The 23,667-nt window shown below is 46.7% G+C and overlaps 1 protein-coding gene and 1 long non-coding RNA gene across 2 annotated transcripts in view; one reads left to right on the top strand and one right to left on the bottom strand.

The window, feature by feature from the left end:
* Positions 1-13,620, top strand: part of LOC125693850 (uncharacterized) — a 166,499-nt gene extending 152,879 nt beyond the window's left edge. The window contains exons 13-17 of the long non-coding RNA XR_007377275.1: positions 2,600-2,831; positions 5,231-5,372; positions 5,809-5,964; positions 7,558-7,718; positions 10,607-13,620. This is a non-coding gene — a long non-coding RNA (uncharacterized LOC125693850). The remainder of the gene's footprint in view (positions 1-2,599; positions 2,832-5,230; positions 5,373-5,808; positions 5,965-7,557; positions 7,719-10,606) is intronic.
* On the bottom strand, positions 8,761-22,603 carry LMO4 (LIM domain only 4). The gene is made up of 5 exons (XM_048946239.1): positions 22,494-22,603; positions 20,463-20,701; positions 14,134-14,230; positions 13,627-13,782; positions 8,761-9,521 (listed from the first exon to the last, which is right to left on the bottom strand). The coding sequence occupies exons 2-5, from the start codon at positions 20,696-20,698 to the stop codon at positions 9,513-9,515; spliced, it is 498 nt and encodes a 165-aa protein (XP_048802196.1). The 5' UTR covers positions 20,699-20,701; positions 22,494-22,603; the 3' UTR covers positions 8,761-9,512.
* Between the last annotated feature and the right edge of the window lie 1,064 nt (positions 22,604-23,667).

Genomic DNA, 23,667 nt, shown 5'->3' with positions numbered 1-23,667 from the left:
CTGGGAGCAGGTGGGCACATGAGCAAGGCTGGGCTGGGGAGCAAAACAAAGGAGGGAGGCAGAGAGAGCTGACGTAGCAAATCACCATGTTTAGAAGGTGGTTGGGGCTAACACTAAACAGGAAATTAAAGCCTAAAATGGAAAGTGTTCTTTCTGCTCACTGCCCTGAGGCTGCAGCTCAGGGATGGTCCTCTGATTGACCTGCCCACACTCAGCAGTGGTTAATGGGTCGGCCTGCTCTGTGCTTCATGACTCCACGCATAGATGAGGAGCAGTTCAGGCAGCACACACATCCAGAGAAGGTCTTGGCCAGCCCAGAGTAATGTGCAGTGAAGTTGGATGGATGGGATTAAAATATGCTCTTGCCAAACCTTGCCTGCTTAGAAGATTGGTAGAAAAATAACTACACTGGGTTTTTTTGTATTGTTACTAACATCTTAGAAAGCTGAAATTATTTAGAAGCAACTGTTGATAAAAAAAGAAAAGTCTACCTCTCTTATTGTTACGCTGAAAAGTGCATTTTCCTACCTGACAGCTCCCCCAGCCCAGGATCCGTGGGACCACTCCTAGTGTAAGGCATTAACTGCCTCAGTGACAGCAGGACCCAGGGGCAGGAGCGGAGCTGCTTCGGGGCTGGTGAAGATTTAGACTTGTGTCACCAGGAAGGTGTCTGCAAAGGGACATCTTCCAGCTGGGGAACGATCGTCAGGCTGACACCACGGCCTTACAGCACTAATGATTTTTCTGCCTGTGTCTACCATCCACATGACACTGATGTTTAAATACTGTCTTCTTAGTGCTGGTCTGAGGTTGTACAGAAATGCTTTCTGCCAAAGGTCTCACTTGTGTGTAAGGTGGGTGCTCGTTCTCCTGCGACCTGCAGGCCAGTGGTTGCCACGCTCCCCTGCTGCTGGTGAGCAACCATGGTGCTCCAGTGGACAACCATGTGTTCTCACTGAGCCCCGTTGGATTGTGCAGTAATTAAAAAGTAATAAATCCTATTTAAATGTAGGGCATTCTGTCCTAACCCTCTGAGCACCTGTGGGTGAGAGCATCTTGCTCTCTGGGGCTGCTCCCGCTTGGTGTAAATGCACCAGCTTCATCGAAAGGATGCGGGAAATGCCAGCACCAGATATTATGAATTTCTTTTTTTTTTCTTAAATACGTCACTGATTGGTCCAGGGATGGCAAAAATTAATAGTAATGAACTAATTACCATACCAGCTGCCTACAAAGAGGAGTCCTGTAGGCAGGCTCCTTCTGCCCATTTGCCTGCTGGTAAAACCAGCACTGCAGAAAGCATAAAACACAACTTTTTTTTCCCTTTGTAAACATCTATCAGCGTCACCTTTCCATGGCCCACAGCACCGACTCTGCCTAGCTTTTAAGTCCTCAAAATCCAGCCAGAATCTCCCCTAGCACATTGTAACACGTTTTACAGCTTGAGCAGGGCAAAACAGCCGTCTGCCGACGCTGCTGGCTGCCCAGTGCACAGCCCCGGCGGGAGGACAAGGCCGGCTGCCTGCCCCTGTGGCTGCCAGCCCTTTGAAAAGCCAGCCCGCTTCCCTGATTGATTCACTTTTTAATGAATGGGGGAAGCCTGTGAACTTAAACCCTGACACCTCCACCTCCCTCCCATCCTACCTATCCCTCCAGCAATGGCTCGATTATATTTCAAGTTATTATGGGATTAATACAGCTGCCCCGGGTGCCTCTTTCCCCTGAACTTCATCAATAAAAGCTGTGTACTGCTCTTACTCTGGCTGGTCCAGCTTCTGCCTGGATCTGCCTGTGATGCCTCATAAGGCTCTATCATATCAGCCCTTCAGTGCTGCCAACACTGCTTGCTGGGTAAGGCCTGCTCATGTCATGGCCCCACATAAGCTGTGCATATTTAACAGGACGTCTTGAGCTTTGCTGTGCACTGCATCAGCTCTGTAAGTGGGCAGCACATACTTAGTACTGCAGATAATAATGAAATAAGATAATCCATTAAAAAAATGCCAGTGTCATCTTGCTCGGAAACCATCACAGAGCTATGAAAAATCTTTTACATAGGCATACCTTCAGTAGAAAGAAAGAAAAGGGGGGAGCAAAGACTTGGGCCCAGCATAACCCAATTTTTCCCCCGTAGTACTCCCTCATACAGTACAAGCTTTAGGCTTACTTTTGGTGTTGGCATTACAGGTTTCCTCCCCCCCAAGAATCCCATTTTCTAAAAATGTCATTAAAAATGTAATTAACCGGCTTGTTCTTTGGAAAGTCTGCAGTTGTTTACAAAGGAATTGCCACACAAGCTGCCACCTTCAACTGTGTTGCACTAGGAAGTTATGCTCTTGTTTACAACTGTGCATCAATTCCACAATATATTTAGTTTTGGTACAAGTTACATATAAAATTCTCACTGAGCTTAATGTTGCAGCAAATAACACATACAGTAAGTGAGTAGGATTTATCACTGGCTGTAATGTCACAGTACATATTCTAAATATATACGGTGAGTGATATATGCACACACACATGCAAACAAAATGGAAATATATTTAGTTTAAGAAGTGATGAACTGTGTTTGCTTTCATTCTTCTCATTTTGCATGTAGGAAAATGGAGATCGAGCACATCCACCGAAGCGGCGGCTGGTTGGACTTGCAAGCACGCTGGGGAAGGAGCAGCTCAGTGCTACCCATGGGGCGTCCCTTCAGAGGGGGCACGCGTTGCAGCTGTGTGATGTGCACAGAGCTGGTAGCACTCACTGGATGCTCCCAGAAGACAAACAGCATTGGTCCAGATCAAAGGCCTCCCACAAGAAATTCAGACTTCTTTGTTAGAGAAGTAAGTGGCAATCTTCCTCTTTCAATTCTTCTTTTCTTTTTCTTATGGTTTCTCTTGTAAATACAGAGGCCAGAAGGCCATGCTTAAAGAATTAATTTCCAAATTTGCAATATTGTTTTGAACTATAGCAATTAAACAGAAAATAATCAGTTCAGCATCCTGTTTGGATGTAATTAAAGGTATAATCTGTTCCATTTGAATACTTCAGTGCTTACCCTTCTTAAAAAAACAAATAAGAATAGTAGCTCATTTGCAATGTTTTTTTTCCAACCCATCTAAAAAGGCTGACTGATGAAGCAAGAATAATAATTTTTAAATGTGGCATAAGCACAGAAATATCAACTGCAGCTTTCAAATTATTGCTGCAGATCCCGAGCCTGATGAGAGCTCAATAACAAGGGGTATGAGCTTTATGGCGAAACACTGAAGTCTTCCACTATTTCCTATCAGCATCTTGATATGGCTGATATAATTACCTATCAAATACATCAGTGGAATGAATATCAGAGGATATAAAAAAATACATAAGTCGGATGCATATCGGCTCAGTCTTTTAGGGGCTGTTTGATCTCAAGGTTTTTTGTAAGAATAAAAGACCAATATGGCATTCATTGCCCTTTGTTTTCCATAAGCAGTGATGATTTTACAGCACAATAAAATTAGACTATTATTGGCTGGCTTATGAGTTCTAGCTGGATCTTTTTCCTTCTATCGTACATTTCTTCACTGCTTCTCAAAGAAATTGAAGTCAGGTGTAAAGTTAATATCTGCCCTGTTCATTTATTGTTCTGTAAGCAGTCAAGATTTTCCCAAATCACAGGGCAATCTCTTGCCTTTTGAGAAGGAATATAGGCCCTATTCTCTCCATTTAGTTTAACAAAACAACTGGCAGAAGTTCAATGGAACCGATGATTATTCCGAGAGGTTACGGCAAACCACTGACGTTGTTAGCAAAAGGCTCGCATTTAAGATTCCCTAAGAGGAAAAGTGCGTTGATATTTCAAGTAATTAACAGTGAATTCCAACAGTGTGAAAAATAAGCAGTGGCTGTACCGGCTGCACAGGAACCCGGCTGCATGACGTGGGCACTTTGGTGGCCACTGCTGCCTTAAAAGCATCACGGGACAGGGCCAGCGGTGGTGGTGATGATGAGGAACGTCAGGACTGGCCCCATCCATGCACGTTCCTCGTGTGTTGCTGCTTTTGCTATTGGATGCAATTAGGCATATAGAAGTGACCAAGCATCCTATGAAGCAAAACACTTTTTAGTATTTTCTTAACCAGTAAGAAAAGTCAGAATTTCAAACTCGGTGTTTGTCAGCTGAGGCAGGCAGAAGACTTACACTGATAAATTGACTGTCAAAACACAGGAGCAAAGGGTAAAAAGTAGCACAGTGCTCTGGGAGACCTGTTTAGCCAGTCAACAGAAGAGAAGTTTAAGCTCAAAGTTTTAGGGGTTACTAAAATTCCTGGCCTTTTGGGTGTGTGTGCCTTGCCTCTGAAGCTCCTGGTCCCTTGCACGGCCCATCCTGCAGTGCTGGGGATGCCAGGGCAGCTTTCCTCCAGCCAGCCCTGCCTCCCTTCACTACAGTTATGCTTTTCACACAGCAGTAATGAGAAGCTCCATTTAATAAAATAACAATAAAAAATGCAGCCCTCATAGTGCCAGGCCGTGGTTCATCCTTTAGCAGTGGCCAGAGGCAAGCAGGGGTGGGGGAGCAGCATGTGCCACCAAGACAGGCAAGGGCAAAACACACAGCTATGGCTCCCGAGCCCATCGAGCCGAACATCCTGCCTGCACACCAAGAGCGTTTTTGTGGATGTAACTAAAGGAAACACAACAACAGAACCCGGCTTGTTAAAAAATACCCACAGAGGGGGAGAGAAAAAATAAAAATCCTCAACACAGCCTCGTCTGTCTCCAGCAAACAGGGCTTTTTTCAGGCCCTGGGCTCAGGCGTGGGCCCAAGCCCCTGCGGGTGGTGTTATTGGCTGACGGCCTTCCTGGCTGCGTAGAGGCTGAAGCGCGGTCCTCTCCCTGCCCTCAGCACCGACCGCCCCACAGCCCTCATGCCTCCCTGCTGCCACCCAGCCCACAGCCCCACGGATGGCACACGGCTGTGTGACGGGGCCAGCCCCCCAAGGAACATCTCTGAGACACCGCAAAACAAGCAGCGCTTATCTCATGCATGCCACAGGTGTGATGTCATCCCCTCTGGCGAAGGAACGAGGATGTCTACAGCCTCCACCGTGCAAAAACACAGGAACTGAAGTTAATGTGCCTCAGACTTTGTTAAAATATGGTGATAATTAAGAAATATAATTACCACTACGAAGTTAATGCCTCTCTGAGTTCTTACAAACAACTTTTTAATTTGCACTGAGCATTTACATTGCAGATGCACAGTCAGCTGGGTGTGGGGCCGGCAGTGCTGCAGTCCATGTGCCACGGCCCACCTGGAGGGCAGGCGTGCCGAGGAGCCCTGTCAGACACACACTGCGTTCTATTAAGAAAAGAAAAGAAAGGAGAAAACTTACGAGGTAATTGATTGCTTTCTTCTAGTCTTTTATTAGTTGTGATTAAGGAGCTACAGTAGCCCTGTTTACACATCTCCAACAAGTCAGGACCTGCAGCACATCATTGGCTTGCGGCCCACAACGCGCAGTCCGTTCTCTGCAGCAGCGAAGTGGAACGGCCCTGCAGGAAGCGCGCATCCCTGCTCACATGGGGCAGGAGCAGCAGTAACGCTGCAGGCCCAGGGCTCAGCCCCGACTTGCCGCTGCGCTGGGCACGCTCTGCGAGCAGGACACGGGGCCCAGGCAGGGACACAGCGAGCTCACTGCTGCTCACAGCTCACGGACCGAACCGAGAGCTCCTCGCTGCTTAACATGCAGGCAAAGCACTGCCAATCTAAAATGGCTGATCAGTAATACTTTAATTGCAGTTTCATAGAAACAAATTGCTGTTTAATTGCAGTGAGCTCTTCTGTGGCTTCGCTGGACTGACAACAGGCGTACACCTGGTACTGAAAAGCAACAACAAAGGCTCCCTGGTACTTCACGTACTGCAGGCACGGGAAGTGAAACCGGTCCTGGAACACGTCTCAAGCTGAAGAAACACAATACTTTGAAGGTATTTGACATATGTGTCCTGATCTCAATTTCAATTATTTCAACAGAGCTGTGCAGAACACGGGTAACTTGCACAAGGCCTGACACCTGATCCTGGCCAAAGAATTTGGTAAAAAAATAAAATTAAAACGCTCTTTTGAAATGCTTGGTAGCAACTCATACTACAGTAGTATCTGATTTCTTTTATTTACTGTATTTCTCCTAGAATTAGATGATGCAAATTTTATCAGTGTTAACTAACAGGGAGAAAGGGAGACAAACTCAGTGTGGTTAATATTCTCAAGATGTGACTTAATTTCATAGGCTTCATTCTGGTAAGACATTCTCATTTTACATTTCGTAAGATACTGCATAACCTGTTAAAATATTTAAAGATAAATCATGTTGGACTGAAAAGACAGTATCTTGTTGCAAACAGAATTTGGTTTGGAAAGGCTTAATGTCCCACTGCCTGCCAGGATGCGTAAATCTCATAACTAGACAGCTGGATAGGTAAAAACATTAAACCCATTTAGAGGGCAATCTTTTTACAAAATTGTTTCATTAATAAGAGTGACAATTTATATGATTGAGACGCTTAGATGCAGTATAGACAGAGCCTTTTATCCAGGTTCACTAGGATGATTTCAGATTAGTAATATTTCCTTTGATTTTTTTTAACAGCATTCATTTTTGAAAGTGAGGGAAGCTCTTACTGATTATTTGTATGACTTTTCAGCAGCACTAAATGCAGGGGGTGTATTTCAGACTCAGCATAGCAAATGCATGTGATAAAAGGTGAACAAGTACATGTTTCCTTTTACAGATCTCCTAAAAAAATTGATTTTTCACATAAGGACAAATCTAAGTGTTTCCAGTAGCCTTCCCCCCAGCGTCCCCATTAGAGGCTGTTTTATTGTCTGAAATGCCTCTGGTTTCAAGAAAGTGTTTTACCTAAAGGAAGAATACTACTTAAATATGTTCTATTGTATATTCATAGCTCCATTAGTCCTCCTCCAATTTAGCACATCAAAGCAAAGGCTTCATCACTTGCATGTGGATTATGCTAACATGAGTGACATTTGTAATCTTATAGGTCTGCAACTTAAGAAATGCTTTTAAAGTAAGCTATTAAAAAGGTAGCTGCGCTTTACAAACGAGTCATATAATAGTTTATTTAAAGCCGTTAATGAACTTCAACCTCTACATCACTAAACGCTATACTACATTACTTACTAGAAGTTATTAGGTATCTTCTTAGCACTTCTAGGTTACATTGGACAACCGAAAATCTGCACGTTAGATTTAACCGTGGTACCTTGAGTGCTTATACTGGAATAATTACAGGATGCCTACAGACTCACTGATACTTGAATTCCACATTTGTATGATTTCGAGTGTCTTTTCAAAGACGTTCCAGCCACACAATTTGCAAAACTCTTACCTAAAGACTGTAATGCGAGATCAAAAAGCTTAGAAACTTATTTTTAAAAATACATAAGTGCATTTAATTAAAAAAGTCATACACAGCTTCATATCGCTTTATATGATAAGTATTCTGTTATCTTTACTGTCTGTCACCGTATGTTATATCTTTTTCTTTTCTCTTCAACAGTCCTATTTTTGCCAAGGCAATGAAGTGCTGAAGGAAGAAATCCAAGAGACCTCAGCACACTGCGCCAAGAAGTAGAATCTGAAACAAAATGTATCTGCTACTGGTTGTTCAGACAGACAAATCTACAAATCTGCTTCTTATGCACCAGCGTCACAACAAAAGTAAGTGAAGCTCACTCCATAACCAAACAAGCTACGCCTTCTTGAAAACAGAATTTAAAAAGAGAACATAATCACACTGTATTTCAAAGGCATTATTCTCCGATAGAAGTCAAACAGCTGGTAATGCTGATTTGCTCTGAGTTGCAGCAGAGGCACCTTCTGGGTGCCCGCAGTTCCCTGACTGAAGGCAAACAGTGCATCACAGATTCATGTTACTGTTCTTGCTATAAGTATGAAAAATGAGGATTTTTTTCTCAGAGTTGGTCTGCACAGACCTGAAGGGAAAGGCCCACTGAACAGAGCTGCCCTCTTTCTAAGCTTAGAGAAAGTTTTCTTACTTTGGAGGGCGTTGTTTTTTTGTTTCCTTCCAGAGAGCAAACCATAGCTGCCATCAGTTTGTTCTTGGAAGTAGCCCAGGAAGCTCGCTTTTCTTTCCTTCAGATTATTAGTTTTAAAAGTTTCTTGCACAGCAAATTCCAGTTTATTTTTATTCAGATCAGAACAGCTATTGTATTCCTCTCTATGAATGCTCAATTCTAGTGCTCCACATGAGGTACACACCTTCTTTGCTTTTATTTTTATTTCTGGATCTCTTGAAGTGTGTTCATACACCCTCATGCTTGCACACTCACAGGCACACGCATACATCTAACACGGGCAGTTTTGCAGGGAGGAGCCAGATAGAAAGAGACCACAACACCTATAACGTGTACCACACTTAACCACAATCTGAACTGTCTTGCATTTGCTGTTATTAGAAGCAAGAATCTCAATGAAAACTAATGATCACTTTGAAGCAGTGCCTCCCTGTATCCACACCAAAATTAACACGGTAGTTTAACAGGTTCTTTAGTGGCGTAAGACAAAACAAAAAAGGAACCCACCAAAAACCTCCAAACCAAAACCTTATTTTTAAAGGAAACTGACAGTTAAGGCAATGACTTTGTTTCAGAGCACTATTTCGAGTGTAGTTTTGTTGTTTGTTTGGTTTTTTTTTTCAAGAAAAAAACAGCAACGTTTCTAAAACCCAAACTCAATTCAGTGGTTTTTGTTTTACTTTTTATTATTTAAATACACCATACTAGAGCAAATGTCTCTGAAAATATCACAAATAAAAGATTTTTCTTCATTCAGCAAATTAGAAGTAGGTGAAAATTTCTACACAGTAGCTGCTATGAGCCTGACTTTTTTTTTCCTTTTTCTCCTTTTTTTTTTTTTTTGCCATGGGAAGTAGCAACATTAGGACAAAAACACTTACATGCATACATACATTGTATTTTACAGAGATACAATAAAAGTGTTTGTGATAGAATATCACAAAAGCCACATCTTTCCTTTATCTCATGTTCAGTTTGATTGAAACACATTTCCTTACAACACTTAAATATACAAAGAGCAAATAGAATGTTGTTAAGGTAAAATACAGGGTACAAACTGGCCAGTGCCCTGCTAATTGTTAATGAGGGTAGAAAGCAGATTTCAATGCTTCTTTTAATTAGCTTCATTAGTCATCTTCCCCACCCACCCCCCCAAAGATGTCCTCCGGTGGATCTTTTTTCATTTTCTCTACAGTCTCCCATTAGCCCAGGTTCATGGAGTCCTTAATGTTCATATTCAGTCATTTTAATACACCAATAAATGTGGGAAGGGCAATCAAGAATAAAGAAGGTGCAATGGTATGGAGCTGGCACTGATGCTAGCTACAAAGGTGACTTGTCTACTTGGAGACATGGGATCCATCTGTGATGAACAAAATTTGAGATGAAGGCACGCATTCTGCAATACTCTGACCTTTTAGCAGACCTGCAAGAAATAAAAATGGGTATCTTAGCTAGAATACTAAATTTGAGATAGGAAACTACAACATGACTGCTTTTGTCTTTTCCTTATTCACTAATCTCTTTTTTATTAGATTACTTTCCAACTGTGACTTTCTACACTATCCATTCATAGTGCTAACGTTTCAACTTCAAATAGCAAAAAGCAAGCATTTTCTGCAGTATCACTACTAAGAAGAACAGACAGTAAAGAATAAAGAGAGACGACAACAATAAATAAGTGTACTTTCTGGTAGCAAATGGTACGGTGAATAAGGTGGCTTTTCTGGGCCCCTTTTTAAAAGGGAAGAAACATTATGCCATGCCTTTGAAGAAGTCAGTAATGTGATCTTATAATTGGAAGAAATAGCGTGTAAAGCAAATAAAAAGTACAGCCAATATCCTCCCAAGGCAACTTTGGTTAATATGCTGCATTGCATAAGAGCTAAATATAGATATTTCAGGATTTTTCCCCCCCATTTGAAATTCCTCATCTGGTGTGTTAGTTAATGTTACATAAACATTTTAATATATGAAGTCAAACATGTGCTCTCACACTGGTGTTAATGAATTGTGATAATTAAAAGTGTCTAAGTCGATAAAAATCTAAACTTTCCGGGACAAAATAGAAATGATCATCCATAGTCTTCAAATACAATCTGTTTGCAATTACCAAAATGAAATAATATATATGAGAATTTTATGGTTTTTAAATGGCATTTTGTGCTTCCCAGGAAGTTCTTTTTCCACCCTTTCTCTAAGTTACTAAAAGCCTGAGGTCTATTAGTAACTGCAACCCCCCACTTTCAAGCTAATTAAAGTAGTAGAGGCTTGGAGGTTTAATTCCCCAGAGCTGAAGCTCAGTGTGAGAAAGGTAATTTGTCTGTCCAGAACAAAGATTAGGGAGCAGCCAGCAAGCATATTTAATAAATGAGCATCAAATATCTTCTACTATGGACACAGACAACACCAATTATGTAACTACAAGGGAATTGTTGAGTGATATGTAAACTAGAAGATTTTTCAGATCTTCTCTGAGAGATGTAATCTAACTCATACTTTATTTAAAAGTATAGGAGCTGAAGACAAGCGTTCGCTATGAACGCTGCCAGCCAGAGGAGAATTTACACTTATAGTAGGTGGTAAGGTTGTTAGCAAACAAGAGATGCTACAGGAATACTGCCACTGTCAAAAATGCAGAGACAGTTCTCTGTGGAGGATGATACGACCCCAGCAAATAAAATGGTCCCCAGGACATCAGCCAGCATTGAGGACTGCGTTGTGCCGGCAAGCAGAGGTGAAATAGTGTTGTGGTGTTTGATTTTTTCCAAGCAAGTGATGAGAAACTACAATTTCCACGTGTGGATCAGATCAGGGAGGCAAAAGGCAGGAACAGCAAACATTACTGCTTCGCCTCCTTAAAAAGAAAATCAAGTGCTGAAAGTTAGGCTGTGCAACCTTTTCTGCCTGCACCCATCACCAATAAATATACAGTTTACAAGTTAATATGAAGACAATCCTAAGTATGTAACTGCCACCTTCACAAACACAACAAAAATGTGTTTTATTGCAAGGAGTACGTCTCAATCTCTTCAGCTTAATGAAAAAAAAACCACCACCCTGTGATTATTCTGCTGTGTCCATAATCTCTAGTGGCAGAATAACCTGGAGACTGATTGATCTTTAATGTTTAATAAAGAGGATCTGTTACAGCCAACTCCGTCATAGTGGAAGAACATTTTTAATTACTGGCCCTACAACATGCAGCTTTCTGGAAAGCATCTGCGATGTTTACATCTTCAGATTGTTAAAAAGCTAACACACGAAACACAATCTTTGTCACCTGCCCCTGCAGCTTCCATAACTGCAGACACCTGACAAACCTATGAATTACCAACTTGTCTCCTTGACTGTAATCCAGTTTTCTGAAATTCAGACGCTCCACAGCTCCCCTTGGAAACCCGGTAGGGGAACTTGGACCATTTCCTAGAGAGACTACATTATAAAAACAAAACAACCCTATCGTTTCTCTCTCCAGTCTTCCCCAGTACCTCTTTGCCTCATCCTTGACCGCAGCAATGTGGTAAGTAGTGACAGAACTAATAAAAACCTGTTCTCAGTATCGCCTCTGCATTAGCTTCTACTGGGAGGCTTCAGCTGTGAGCTCTGCAGGCCCAGCCCCACTTTACTGCTTTTCCACATTCTGCGTTCCTCATCATGTCTGCTGCTTTTATTCTAACTAAATCATTTTTGTGTTTTACTAACGCATAGTAAGAAACTGATAAAGCTAAACGGCAATTTAGACACCTACTTGAAGTTACATTAAACTTTACATTCGCAGTAGACAAGTGGATAAACCACTCTCTCAGAATGGTAAAGCTTTTACTGCAGCGTATAAAGATGAATGGTTTTACCCTGTATTTTGAAATGGGACACCTACAAATATTCACCTAACGGAGTCACTGTTAGCTATGCTGTACCACAGACCTGTGTCATTAAAATTCACAACAGTATAAATCCATGAATCTTTAACTGTAGTTGTACTTCCTCGAGAAGAGGCCACGCCATTCTCCTCCAATCTTCATTATCTTCATTCTGCCCAACTATGTAGGACTTTTGTACTCAACTCTCTCATCACCTCAATTGACAAATTAGGCAAATAAAAAAGCCCACATCTCATTTTGATGTAATTACACTCACTGCATAAGACTTGAAATAATGCTTAAAATTAATCAGCAAATTTTTGCACAGAAAAAGAAGCAAACGTGGATATTGAACTGCAGCAACACAACAAGAAAAACACAGGACTTTTTAAAGCAGTTTGTGTCTTCCTGTGTAGATTTCTCCACTAAGTGAAAGTGTTACTAATTATTCCGCACGTGACAGAATAGGTAAGCCTAGCATTTGTCCCAGGTTTTTTCATCTTCAAAATTCCTATTTGCAGATAAATGTTATTTTTTGTGATCCTTACAGACATTAATGAAGTTCCTATTGTAAATCTATAAAGAATTACCAACTGAAGTGTGCACTTTTTGTTTCATTGCAATAACTCAGTGCTGTGTGATTGCCTGGGTTAATGATGAAAAAGTCAAATATACTATCAGAGCTGATGGAAAAATCTATCACCAATCTGAAATTAAAATTCATCTGTGGTCAATAAGATTTAATATCCATGCAAGTGGCGCTGTAAAGAGTAAATGAATCAATGTCATCAATACATAATCAGTATGAAATATGATGTGAATAAAATTATGTGCAAGAGTCATACATTCACTCTTTTCTGGACCAGGGTGGAATGAACAGTCTCTTAACTCAAGGTTGACAGTAATTGTTACAAATTAGGCACAGCAGTTATCAAAATGCACTCACTTGCATAGCTTTAGGACTTATTAAGGAGATTAAAATAGATCTAAAACTACCTCGTTTCAGAGTTACGGGACAACTGTTGATCAGAATTTTTTTTCTTCTTCTCTATATGATCCGTGCAGTCATTATTTACTCATTTAGGCACAAACCAAGAGCCATCAGCCACAGAGATACACGATCTCTAGCTGAGCTATTGTTGTTACGGAGCGATAAGAAAATAGCACTTTAGTTTTTAAATCTCAGTTATGACATAGAAAACAGACGAGAAAATACTTCTGAAAGAGCTCCCCAGCATGCCTCCTCAACTGCAACCTTACACTGCTTCAGCTCAGGAATCTTCTCTTCACAAAACGTTTATTTCCATATTAAAGGATGTAATTTTCCTCCCACAGAAACCTGCTCTCTTGTAGCCCTTAATTTCAAGACTGTAAAATAAAATGCTCCTCTTTGTTAAGTTTATGTTAACGTCTGCTCTCCGTTCCACTTTGTACGTGAAGAGTTCAACAGCTGCACAGATACACATGCCCAAACCAAAATAAACGGACTCACTCTATATGTCATACTTAAAGGTTAGCACTTCCTCCCCATCCCCCACGCCTACGTTACTTAAGTTGGGTTACTTAAAGGTCTTGTTGCAGGGGTGGGAAATGTCCACTATTAAACTGAAAATAAATTGATCTTCATTTAGCTCTAATAAAGCTTATTAGTAATTGTGGAGTATTCACCTTCTGGTCTGGCAGTAGTGGGTTACTCTGAAGTGAATTCAAATGGCCATTGATGAGAGCTGTAGGTCTATCATGTTCACAAAATAAACTGCCATTGATGTAGTGAAACCGATCTCCCGGGACCAGGCGATTCCGGCAGGTAGAGCATGTAAAACACTGAGAAAGGAAAGAGACAGCAAGTGAAACTACAGCACAAATTAAGTATGCTGCAGGTTTGAAAATTACACTTCAGAGACTGTGAGCACAGATGAGATATGAAGCTGCTTGATTTCTAGCATCTCCGAACACGGCATTAGCCTTACCTGTTGGGACCACGCAGTTCATAACTCAAGTATAGTTCTACCGATTATGAGGGAACAAAGCTGCACGCTGAGGGCAGCTTCATAACACATACTTGTATCTCTAGCTATTGCTTCACACTTCATTCATAAGTAGATGCAGATTTTACACTACAGAAGCACGGCAGTTCTAATCGGCTAATAAAAAAAGATGTAGAAAGCCTCTCACCTTCAGATGATAGACATTGCCCTGTGCCCTCATGACCAGCTCGCTAGCAGGAATGGACTGTCCGCAGGCACTGCAAGCACCACTATTTCCAAATAACCTGAAACAGAGGTGATGATCATGAATAATTTAACACACAAGAGGCTCTAAGCATTTTTGCGCATCACTGCAATGGTTTATTACACAACTGTTTTAGACTTCTGACCCCTGTCTTCCAACTTGCTTACACGCTGTAATATGAAAAAGTGTATTTTTGTCTAACAACTGGTAGCTTCACCCTACCTTGGATGTGGTTACACAGGATTTAATCAGAAATATTGACTTACACCTCAAGAAACACAAACAATTCTGTACTACACACATTTTATCAGATTACCGGGTTCATCATAAAAAAAAAGATACAATTCATGACTGGAGTTTAAATGCATTGTGTCCTTGAAATTATATGAAGAACTCTTTTGTACTTTAATCATATCTTGAGATATGAGTCATCAAAAGGGTTAAGAGGATTTGATTGTATATCTAAGAAGACATCATGCTCAGTGTATTGAAACTCCAGTAAACCTCCATCAGTGCAGAGTTTCCATTAGAAACTCTCTGCTATCCAGGTTGATATATAATGTGTATGGGTTAACCTTTTCAATCATGGTGTCAACACTTTAGATTTGCCTCTGCTCATCTCTTTCATCCTAACCTTCTCTCTCTCTTGATAATGAAATGCTTGCTCCAACTTCCCTCTATCTGCTCCTGAGTCCACAATTTAGATTACTTCATCTCTGCTAGCAACAAACTGAATGAAATTTCGATTTGAGCAGAAAGTAATTTACCGGGATCTGGACCCATTTGTCATCATATCTCTCTGGGTGTTTGCTGTATCACTGCAGTTTTCCTATGCAATCAAATGAGACCACAACATCTGCCATTGGGTTGGGGGGGCACAGGCAGCGGGGGGAGGGGGGAGTAGGCAGAAGAGTGGTGAAGAAAAATATATACATAATTCTTCAAATCCATTTAAAGGCACAACACATCGATTCAGAATATAATACAATAATGATTATTGAGTTCTACTTTTCCTGACTGCATTAGCTAGAATTAGAAAAGCTTTATTTGCTTTCCGTGCGTCCCTCTTACATGCACAAATATTTAGAAAGAGTACCACAGTCATTTCACAGTAAAAAAGGAAACCAAACTGGATGGCAGGGTCACAGACCTGCTTTTCTGCACGATGTAAAACAAGGTAATAGGATTTACAAATTAGCGTATTGGTGTCATAATAAATATTAATATTTGCATCTCCTTCCTGTCCAAATAAAGTCATAAAATTTTGTTTGTGTCAACCTCGGAGACGCGTTACAACAGAATACCCGTAATCTGAATGATTGCAGTGTGCCTCTGTATAAAAATAATTGCTTTGAATTTTCAGAATCTGAGCTTGCAGAGGAGGCTTGTCATGTTCAAACTACTAATTTGCTGTCGCCACTTTATTGAAAATAGCCTGTAAGTTGTTATTAAATGTATCGACTGAACGACAGAGAGAGTAGTAAAACTGCCCCTTAAGATGGCTTTTAATAGGAAGCTGAGAAACAAATTTTGCAGCAGCATCGATTTGAAGAGTTCAATCAAAACTCCATTTCAAAACTAATTAGTCTGAGATCCACGACACATTGACACGTTCTTGCAGAATCACAGCGGTTACAAAGGGAAAGCTGAACTAATACATTGTCAGGACCTCCAGCCAAAAGGACTACACTGTCTAGAAACGAAGGGTCTGTTATTAGGGCACCTTCTAAACCAGGAGCAGTTCCGAGCAGTTGCACGATGCACTGAGGTTTCTTCCCCAGCTTTATGATACACGTTTTTCTTCCTCCATTGTTACTAGCAGTGAAGTTGGCGCACAGAAAAGGTGCATGGAAGCTCCGTAAGGAGGCTGCGAGACGCTGCCACATTTCTAGAACAAAGATCCAAAAATCTAGGGCACTGGGTGACGACAAGGGCACTTTGGGCAGGGTGGGCGGAAAGGCAAAGCCCTGCAGGCGAGCAGCCAGTGCCACTTGTGCTAAGAACACGAGCAGTGTCAGTGGGCACACAGCCCCTGTGCGACCGCACCGCCCGCCTGAACACACAGCCCCCGCACCGCTGATCTCCCTGCAATGCTTGTCTTCATTAAGCATTCACTTGTTATACAACGCGCTCTGACGAGCGGTGGTTGTACACCTTGAACGTCTGTGCATTTTAATACACAGAGCCAAACTAATTCTGAAGCTTTTCCCGGGTTTTCCCTATGCATGTTTCCAGAACAGCTCTGCTCTGGGAGGCTGCTGCAGTTGAATCTTCCGCTGACGTTCCTGAAAATTACTCGCAGTTAGAACACCTTCCAGTGCTCTGCATTATTCACTAGGACAATAAAGCTTATTTTTCCTTCTCTATTGTTATGGATGCTTTTGTTTTCTGATATCATTAACAGGAAAAAGGTTTTATCTTTAAAAATAAATATTATTCCTTCTTACCAGTAAAGGAAGTCCACCTCAGTAACTATTCTTTACTGAGAAAGTTGTTTCACGTGGCTTCTGAGCGGCTGGAGAGCTAATTATCTAACCGGGGGGACCGTCCAGGACAGTATTTGATTTAAAAGGCTGCAGGCTTTAGGTGCTCAATTAAGTAGCTATCGGTCTCAGACTGGACTTTAATGGGCTCTTTTCTCTTTAACTGCAGCAATGGGTAGAGATACCCCAGGTCAGGCTAATTAAAGCCAGGGGACTCTTTAATTGTGATGACAGAATTGGTTTCAGTTTCCTCTTTGGGTCCTCAGTCCAAGAAGGTCATTAATATTTCAACATTTGGGCGATGCAATCAATCACAAACATCAAGAGCTTCTCTATACGGACAAGGCAGCTCTTCTACACTTAACAGCCTTTTACCGAGCCACCTTAAATTGACTACCGTGGAGTTCCAGCTTTGCACTCCCCACATCCAAATACATGCACACTCTCCTCGTTTTTTTCCATAACAAGAGTGGGAACGAAGGCAGCAAGAAACACTCCCAGCCCAACCTTTCACCTCTTGCCACTCAAAATTCACTATCAGTAGAAGCATATCTCATGCAACATACACCAACAAAGCAAGGTTCCTGTTGGTTCCAAAATCATGGAGGTAAACAGACTTAGCAGCTCCAGAACCTACACAGCACAGCGCCTGTTGTGCCCGCAGAATTACGCCCAAGCCCTACCAGAGAGAAACGCAGATCCAGACCCACTGGTCCAGAAGCGATTGGTGTTTCTGTACATTCCCCACATTTAATCTAAATTCTGCAACAGCGATATTAAATATAACAAAGAAAGGCAACACAGAAACCAGCCTGGAGCCAAGTCCATTAAAGGTACTTCAGAATAACTGGAGACCAAGCACCTTAAAAGCACCAGAAGCTATTGATACTTAAAAGGGGGGCTGTGCATAATGGCAAGTGCTGCATTAGAGAAGGGGAAGGAAAAAAAAAACAGCCAAATTACGCTTGGTTAATTCAGAGTAACAGATCTGCCCCCAAGTGAATTGGAGGCCTTGAATTAATTCTGTTATGACAAATCAAGATAAACGTTCCCCCTAAATTGCATGCGATTTAATTAATTTTTGAGATCCTGGGTTTTTTTTTTTCCTAGCTAATAGTTCACATGCTCCTGTGCTGTCATTGTGCTTGAGTGGGCAGACTTCAAAGTGATATTAAATAACCAACTATTAGATTTACCTAGCACGTCCTATTGGAAAAGTGCCATTTAATTACCTAGCCTGTTCAATTAAAGGGACAGCATTCCCCGAATATAGCAGCTTGCCGCTGATTACCAGCGAAATGAACTCGCTGCTCGGCGGCCCCCCCCCCGGCCCAGCTCGGCCCAGCTCGGCCCTGCGGCCGTCCCGGTCCCCCCGCAGCCCCGGCCGGGCAGGGCCGGCAGCGCCGCGCCCACGGCGCGCTCCGGGCGGGCGGGCAGGCGGGGAGGGGCCGGGCCGGGCCGCGGGCGCTGCCCCTTTAAGACGAGGCCGGGCAGCCCCCCCCCTTCCTCCCCCCTTCCTTCGCCTTCCCCACCACTCCCTGCTCTCTCTTAGAGGCCAATTTCGTTAATTAAATGTTTTGTTTGCTACGCGGCTCTCATTCATTTCGGACACGTCATTCCGAGCAGATCTAAGCCAGGGACCAGATCTCATTAGATAAAACCTATCAGAACTAAGAGAAAATGGAGGAGACACTAATTAAAGCTTTTAATTGTGCGGACCGGCTGCCACGCCGCCGCTCTATCTGCCATCTCGGGCCGGGAGAGCCGCCCCCGCTCCTTCCCCAGCGCCCGGGGCCCTCCGCGGGGCCGCGCCGCCCCCGGCGTTGCGGCGGGGAGGGGAGCGCCGGGCGCAGGGACGGCACCGGGAGCCAGGCGCGCCCCGAGCCCCTTCCGCACGGCGGCGCGGCGGCCCCTCTCCCGCCCGCACAGCGCCCTCGCGACCGCGGCTCCCGCCCGGCACGGCTGCCACGGGACGCGGCGGGCGGAACCGGCCCCGGGGAGCAGCGCCGTGCCCCGGCCAGCAGCGCCGTGCCCCGGCCCGGGGCCGCACCCCGCGGGAGGGCTACGGGGGGGCGCCGCCGGCCCTGCCCCGCCCCGGGCACGCACGGCCCGGTCGAGTTCCAGCAAGCATGTGCTCAGGCGTGTTCGCAGGCAGATGGCACGGATCTAAGGGAAGGCAGGCGATACAAGGAGGAGATCAATTCAAATCCCTCATCTGATAAAGCATCCTATTTACAACCGCCTACGTTAAAATAAAGGAGTATTAATTTTTGGCAACGCGAAACCGGGGGGCTGCGATAAGCCTGCCTGAACTTGCCTCTGGGACACGGTGGACACATCTTCTCCCTTTAATTAGGAGTAATCAGACACAGGTTTGTTTGATGGTGCTGCTGAGTGATGGATCTGTACCACTTCGCAGCCCAACAGTGGTGTCAATTCCTCCACTTCAAATGAGGCTCCTTCCCAGCACCGTTCTACTCTATTTAATTACCATTCTGCTGGGCTTCAGCTTGCTGCTTAGGATGATGACCAAAAAGAGAACCACTGAACGCCTCCGTGTGCCTCCGTGATGGCGGAGCATTTCCCTCTCACAACACCACTAGAAGTGAAGGCTCCCATTGCTCAAAGACACAGTGCTGCAGCCCAGCCCCATGGGCAGAGGATGGCAAGGCCAGACAGCATGACAGGGCCATGCAGTGGGATGGGGACAGACAGCAGGATGGAACACAGACAGCACAGCCCTGCTGTGGCCCCATCCCGTCCCACCAAGGTGCCTCCACGCACACGCTCAGCTTCCAACAGCGGTCAGGTTCTACAGCATAAACAAACTTGCAGGGTTTTCTGGCTGGGCACATTTGCAGAAAGGAAGAAAAAAAAAAAAAAGTGGAACTTTTCAGCCATAAGGGAAAAGAAAAACAGTTAACTCCTGACATTTACTGTAAATGAGAAGCCAGAAACCCTTAAACAAAACACGATTTGTTTTAGCCAAGCGTTCCTGCTACACCAGGATGGTATGGGGCTTTTTTGTTGTTTTTTTTAATTACTGAATGTTGAAATAGAACACCTCCTTAAAGCATTCATGTGCATCAGTCTATCGAGCCATTTACTCAAATTAAATGTGTAATCCTTCAAAATGCCTCCTTTTAAATTAATGAGTTTAAGTAGCTCGAGTTCACCTGAAAAGATCGTACGGGCACCTGACCTCATGAATTCCTTCTATTAATTATATTGGAAACCCGTTGGAAGGGCCAACCTCCCCGTACCCCAACAGATGCGGGATTAGCAAGGCTTAGTTCCCCCTTCCCAACTCTGCAGCACTTAAAGTGAACAGCTTCGGAAAAGAAAGCAGTAAGGAGGGGGATAGGGAGCGCAGCCCTGCTCTCCCACCACCCGCATTTTCGGTGCTGGAAGTTGGGAGCTGCTCTGCAGAGGCTGCGCGCAGAGCCCAGAGCGGCGGTCGGCTCCTTCGCCAGGAGAAGGGAGAATGACTCACTCTGTTTCCACTCGGAGGAGTTTAAAGGTGCTTATGTAAATATCATAATTAATCAGATACTAGAGGCAGGCGTTTCATTACGAAGCACCTCCGCAGCTGCCTTATTTAAGCCCTACGATTTTAACATTTACCGTTCAGATACGCACGCTTCTCCTTCAGCACTACAACAAAGCAGATTAATTTAGCTCTCTGATTGCTGTTTATTTTTAGTCGGGACCCGCTCCCTGCTGATGAACCACCACAAAGTCCCGGCTCCCTTCCCCACCCGGGCCGAGCCGTGCCCGCGGGCGGCTCACCTGATGTAGTCGTTTCTGCAGAGGATCATGCCGCTCTTGGTGTAGCAGGACGTGCCGATGTCCCCCAGCTGGGCCTGGCAGCAGGAGCACTTGAGGCAGCGGCTGTGCCAGTAGCTGTCCATAGCGTAGAGCAGGAAGCGGTCGGCGATCTTCCCCCCGCAGCCGGCGCACCTCTTCCACGAGAGGGAGCCCGCCGTCACCGGGGGCGGCTGCGCGCTGCCGCCGGGGTTCACCATGGCCTGCGGGAGAGCGGCGCGGGTCAGGGGCGGCTCGGGCCGGGGAGCGTCCGCAGTGCTCGTAGGCCGGCCCGCCGGCGACACTCCCAGCGAGGAAGGAGCAGCCCCGGCTGCGTTTGGCTTGTGGGGGGAGAAAGAAGTGCGCAAAGAGTGGGGAAAAAGAAAGTTGCGGAACTGGTTTGTCAGTGCAGGCAGTCCCCAGGCCTGGCAGGCAGGGGCCGGGGGCTGCCGTAGTCGGGCTTTTTTGGTTCGGAGACACGAAAGCGCCCGGAGAAAGCACTACGGGCTGAGGACGCTGCCCCAAGACCGGATCGCTGAACTTCGGGCCGCCTGCTACCTTCCCACCTTCCCTAAACAGACCCAACTTCTGTCTCCCTCATCTGCCCTCGATCAGCAGTTTAACGCTAAAGCCCTGTTACTCTGAGGGAAAAAAAAGTTTCCCGAGCGCAGGGGAGCAGTGCAGTGCCCCCCGGGCGGGCCGCCCGCAGGACTGCCACCGAAGGGCATTCCCCACTTTCTAACGACCGCTTAGCGCAAGAAGGACAACTGGGAGATGGCAGAGGAATCAATTCATAAAGCTTACTCTAACCCGATTAGTTCGCTGCCTTCAGCGCGGAGCCCAACGAGCTGCCGGCGCTGCCCGCTCCGAGAGCCGAGCCGCCCGCCCCGCAGCCTTTGTCCCCGCAGCGGCCCGGGCAGTGCCCGCACCCTGCTCTGCCCCCGGCCCGGCCCCGGAGGTGCGCGCAGCGACCGCACAATAAAGCGGAGAACTGCACCAATTAAGCTGTAACAAAACCCCGAGACTTTGGAAAGAAAACCACTCTAAAAGCCATTAGCATCGCATTTATCCGAACGCATCATATACCTTTATGTAAATTGATTTCTGATGCATTTGCTCGGGAATTGCCTTTTGTTACAGTTTCCAGCTACAGCCCAAATGAATCTGCATTTCCTGCTCCGAGCCCTCACGCCGTCTCCCGCGCCTTAAATCACTTCGGGTTTCTTAAAAGAAAGAACCGGCCTCGGTGCCACCTCAGCCCGGCTTTGTCGGAGGCGAATATCTATCAAATGGGAAACGCCGCGCCGAGAACGGCATCCAGTAACCCCATTAAGCTAAAGCTCTTAAGGACAAGCAATACCCTAATGCTGATTAAATCTAAAAAGATGAATCAAGAGGACTGACCAGAAAGTGACTCCCCTGATAACTAAGGACGGGCCCTCATCAAGTTTCATTTGGAGTCGGGGGGAAAAGCTTTTAACTTAAATAGGCGCACTCCGGTAATTACACGGCCGGAGCGCGGTCCCGTCTGCGGGCGGGGAAGCGGGCGGCCCCCCCGGCGCTTTTTTAATGGAGACCGAGGGAGGGACGCGCGGGGAGCTGGCAATTTGTAGGACGAAAATGGATGCTTAATTCACGTCTCGGTTTTAATTAGGTGATTCACCGGATTTCTCCCGGATCGAAACAAAAGGCCGTGCGGGGGGCAGGAAGGGGACTGCCGAGGAGGCGGCGGCGCACTTTGATCTCTCCTGCCGCTGTTTCGGAGCGGTGTTTACTACGGGGACACGGGGCCCGAGCCGCCCGAGCCCTCCCGGCCCCTCCGCCCGAGGCCGCCGGAGCCCTTCCCCAGCCTCTCCCGCTCCCTCCCAGCCCTTCCCAGCCGCGGGCGCGGGGCGGCGGCGGCCGCGCTTTGTACGCGGGGACGGCGACGACGCCGGGGCCGGTTCCCCCCCGCCCGCCCGCCCGTGCGCCCTCCCTCCCGCCCGCCGGGCCCTGCGGCAGCGCGGGACCGCTTACCTGCTGCTTCCCCTCGGTGGTGCGCGGGGCCGGGCAGCGCCGCTCGGGAGCACCGCGGTTTCCTCGCCGCGAACCGAGCGCGGCGCCCGCCGCCCGCCCGCCCTTCGGCGGCCCCCGGTCCGGGCCGGAGAAACGCGGAGACGGCGCTGAGGGGCGCCCGCCGCCCTCCGGCCCCGCGGAGCCGCACGCGCAGGGGCCGCCGCCGCAAGTTTGGCGCCGCGGCCGCACTTCGCGCCGCTCCCCCCGCCCCCACCTCCGCCTCTCCGCCGGGCTCCGGCGGCGGCCGAGCTCCCGCGGCGCGGAGCCGAGCTGCCGCGGCCCGCCGAGCGCTGCGAGCGGAGGACCGGAGAGCGGGGCGGAGGCGGCGGCGGCGCGGAGAGCGAAGCGGGCCCGGGGGCGCGCGTGTCCCTGCGCGGCGCGAGCGGGCCCGCGTGCTGCGCGGCCGCTGCCCCTCACTCACACATGTGTTACTGACAGAGCAGAATCCCAACTACACTCCGGCCCGGCCCCGCCGCCCGCCCGCCGCAGCCAATCCGCCCCCGGCTTGTTCAGGCGGAATAATAAAACCTGCCAATCCCGGGGAAGACAAAGGAATGAGTGAAAGAGCAGGAAAAAAAAAAAAAAAAAAAAGAGAGAGAGCGAGGGAGAAGGGGGGGCAGAGAGGAGGAGGGGAATGGAGGGGAAGGAGGGAGTCAGGTGGGAAGCGGCGCCCGCCGCCCCCGCCCGGCGATGAGCAGCGGCGCCCGCGGCCGTGAGAGCACCGCGCTGCTGGCGGCAGTCGCGGCACCGCGCCCCGCTCCGCTCGCGGCCACCAGTTGAGAAAGTTGGCGGCTCCCGCCCCGAGCGGCCCGCCCGCAGCGGCGGCACGCGGCTGAGCGCTGCGGCACCGGCCCTCGTGGCGCCCTCTGGGCACGGCGCCTCGCGCTGCCTGCGGCCCTCTCTCGCGCCGGGTCGGGGGCTGCGGGGTCGTGCGGGTGTCTGCAGGGCAGACCCCTCCCCAGCCCCAAACCGGCGGCTGGTACTCGGCGCCGGGGTACGGCCCGCCGCTATAGCAGTGCCCTGCGAGGGTCACGGTGCTGCGGACGGCGCCGGGTGCGCGGGCGGACGCTTGAGAAGACAGGTTTCTGAGAGGGAAGCCCGGGGGTGGCGGTGGATCAGAAGTAACGCGCGGTAG

The sequence above is a fragment of the Lagopus muta genome, chromosome 5 (assembly GCF_023343835.1).
Source record: "Lagopus muta isolate bLagMut1 chromosome 5, bLagMut1 primary, whole genome shotgun sequence".
Lineage (NCBI taxonomy): Eukaryota > Metazoa > Chordata > Aves > Galliformes > Phasianidae > Lagopus > Lagopus muta.
The sequence above is the reverse complement of the archived record's forward strand: the minus strand, read 5'-3'. Positions and strand labels throughout refer to the sequence as shown.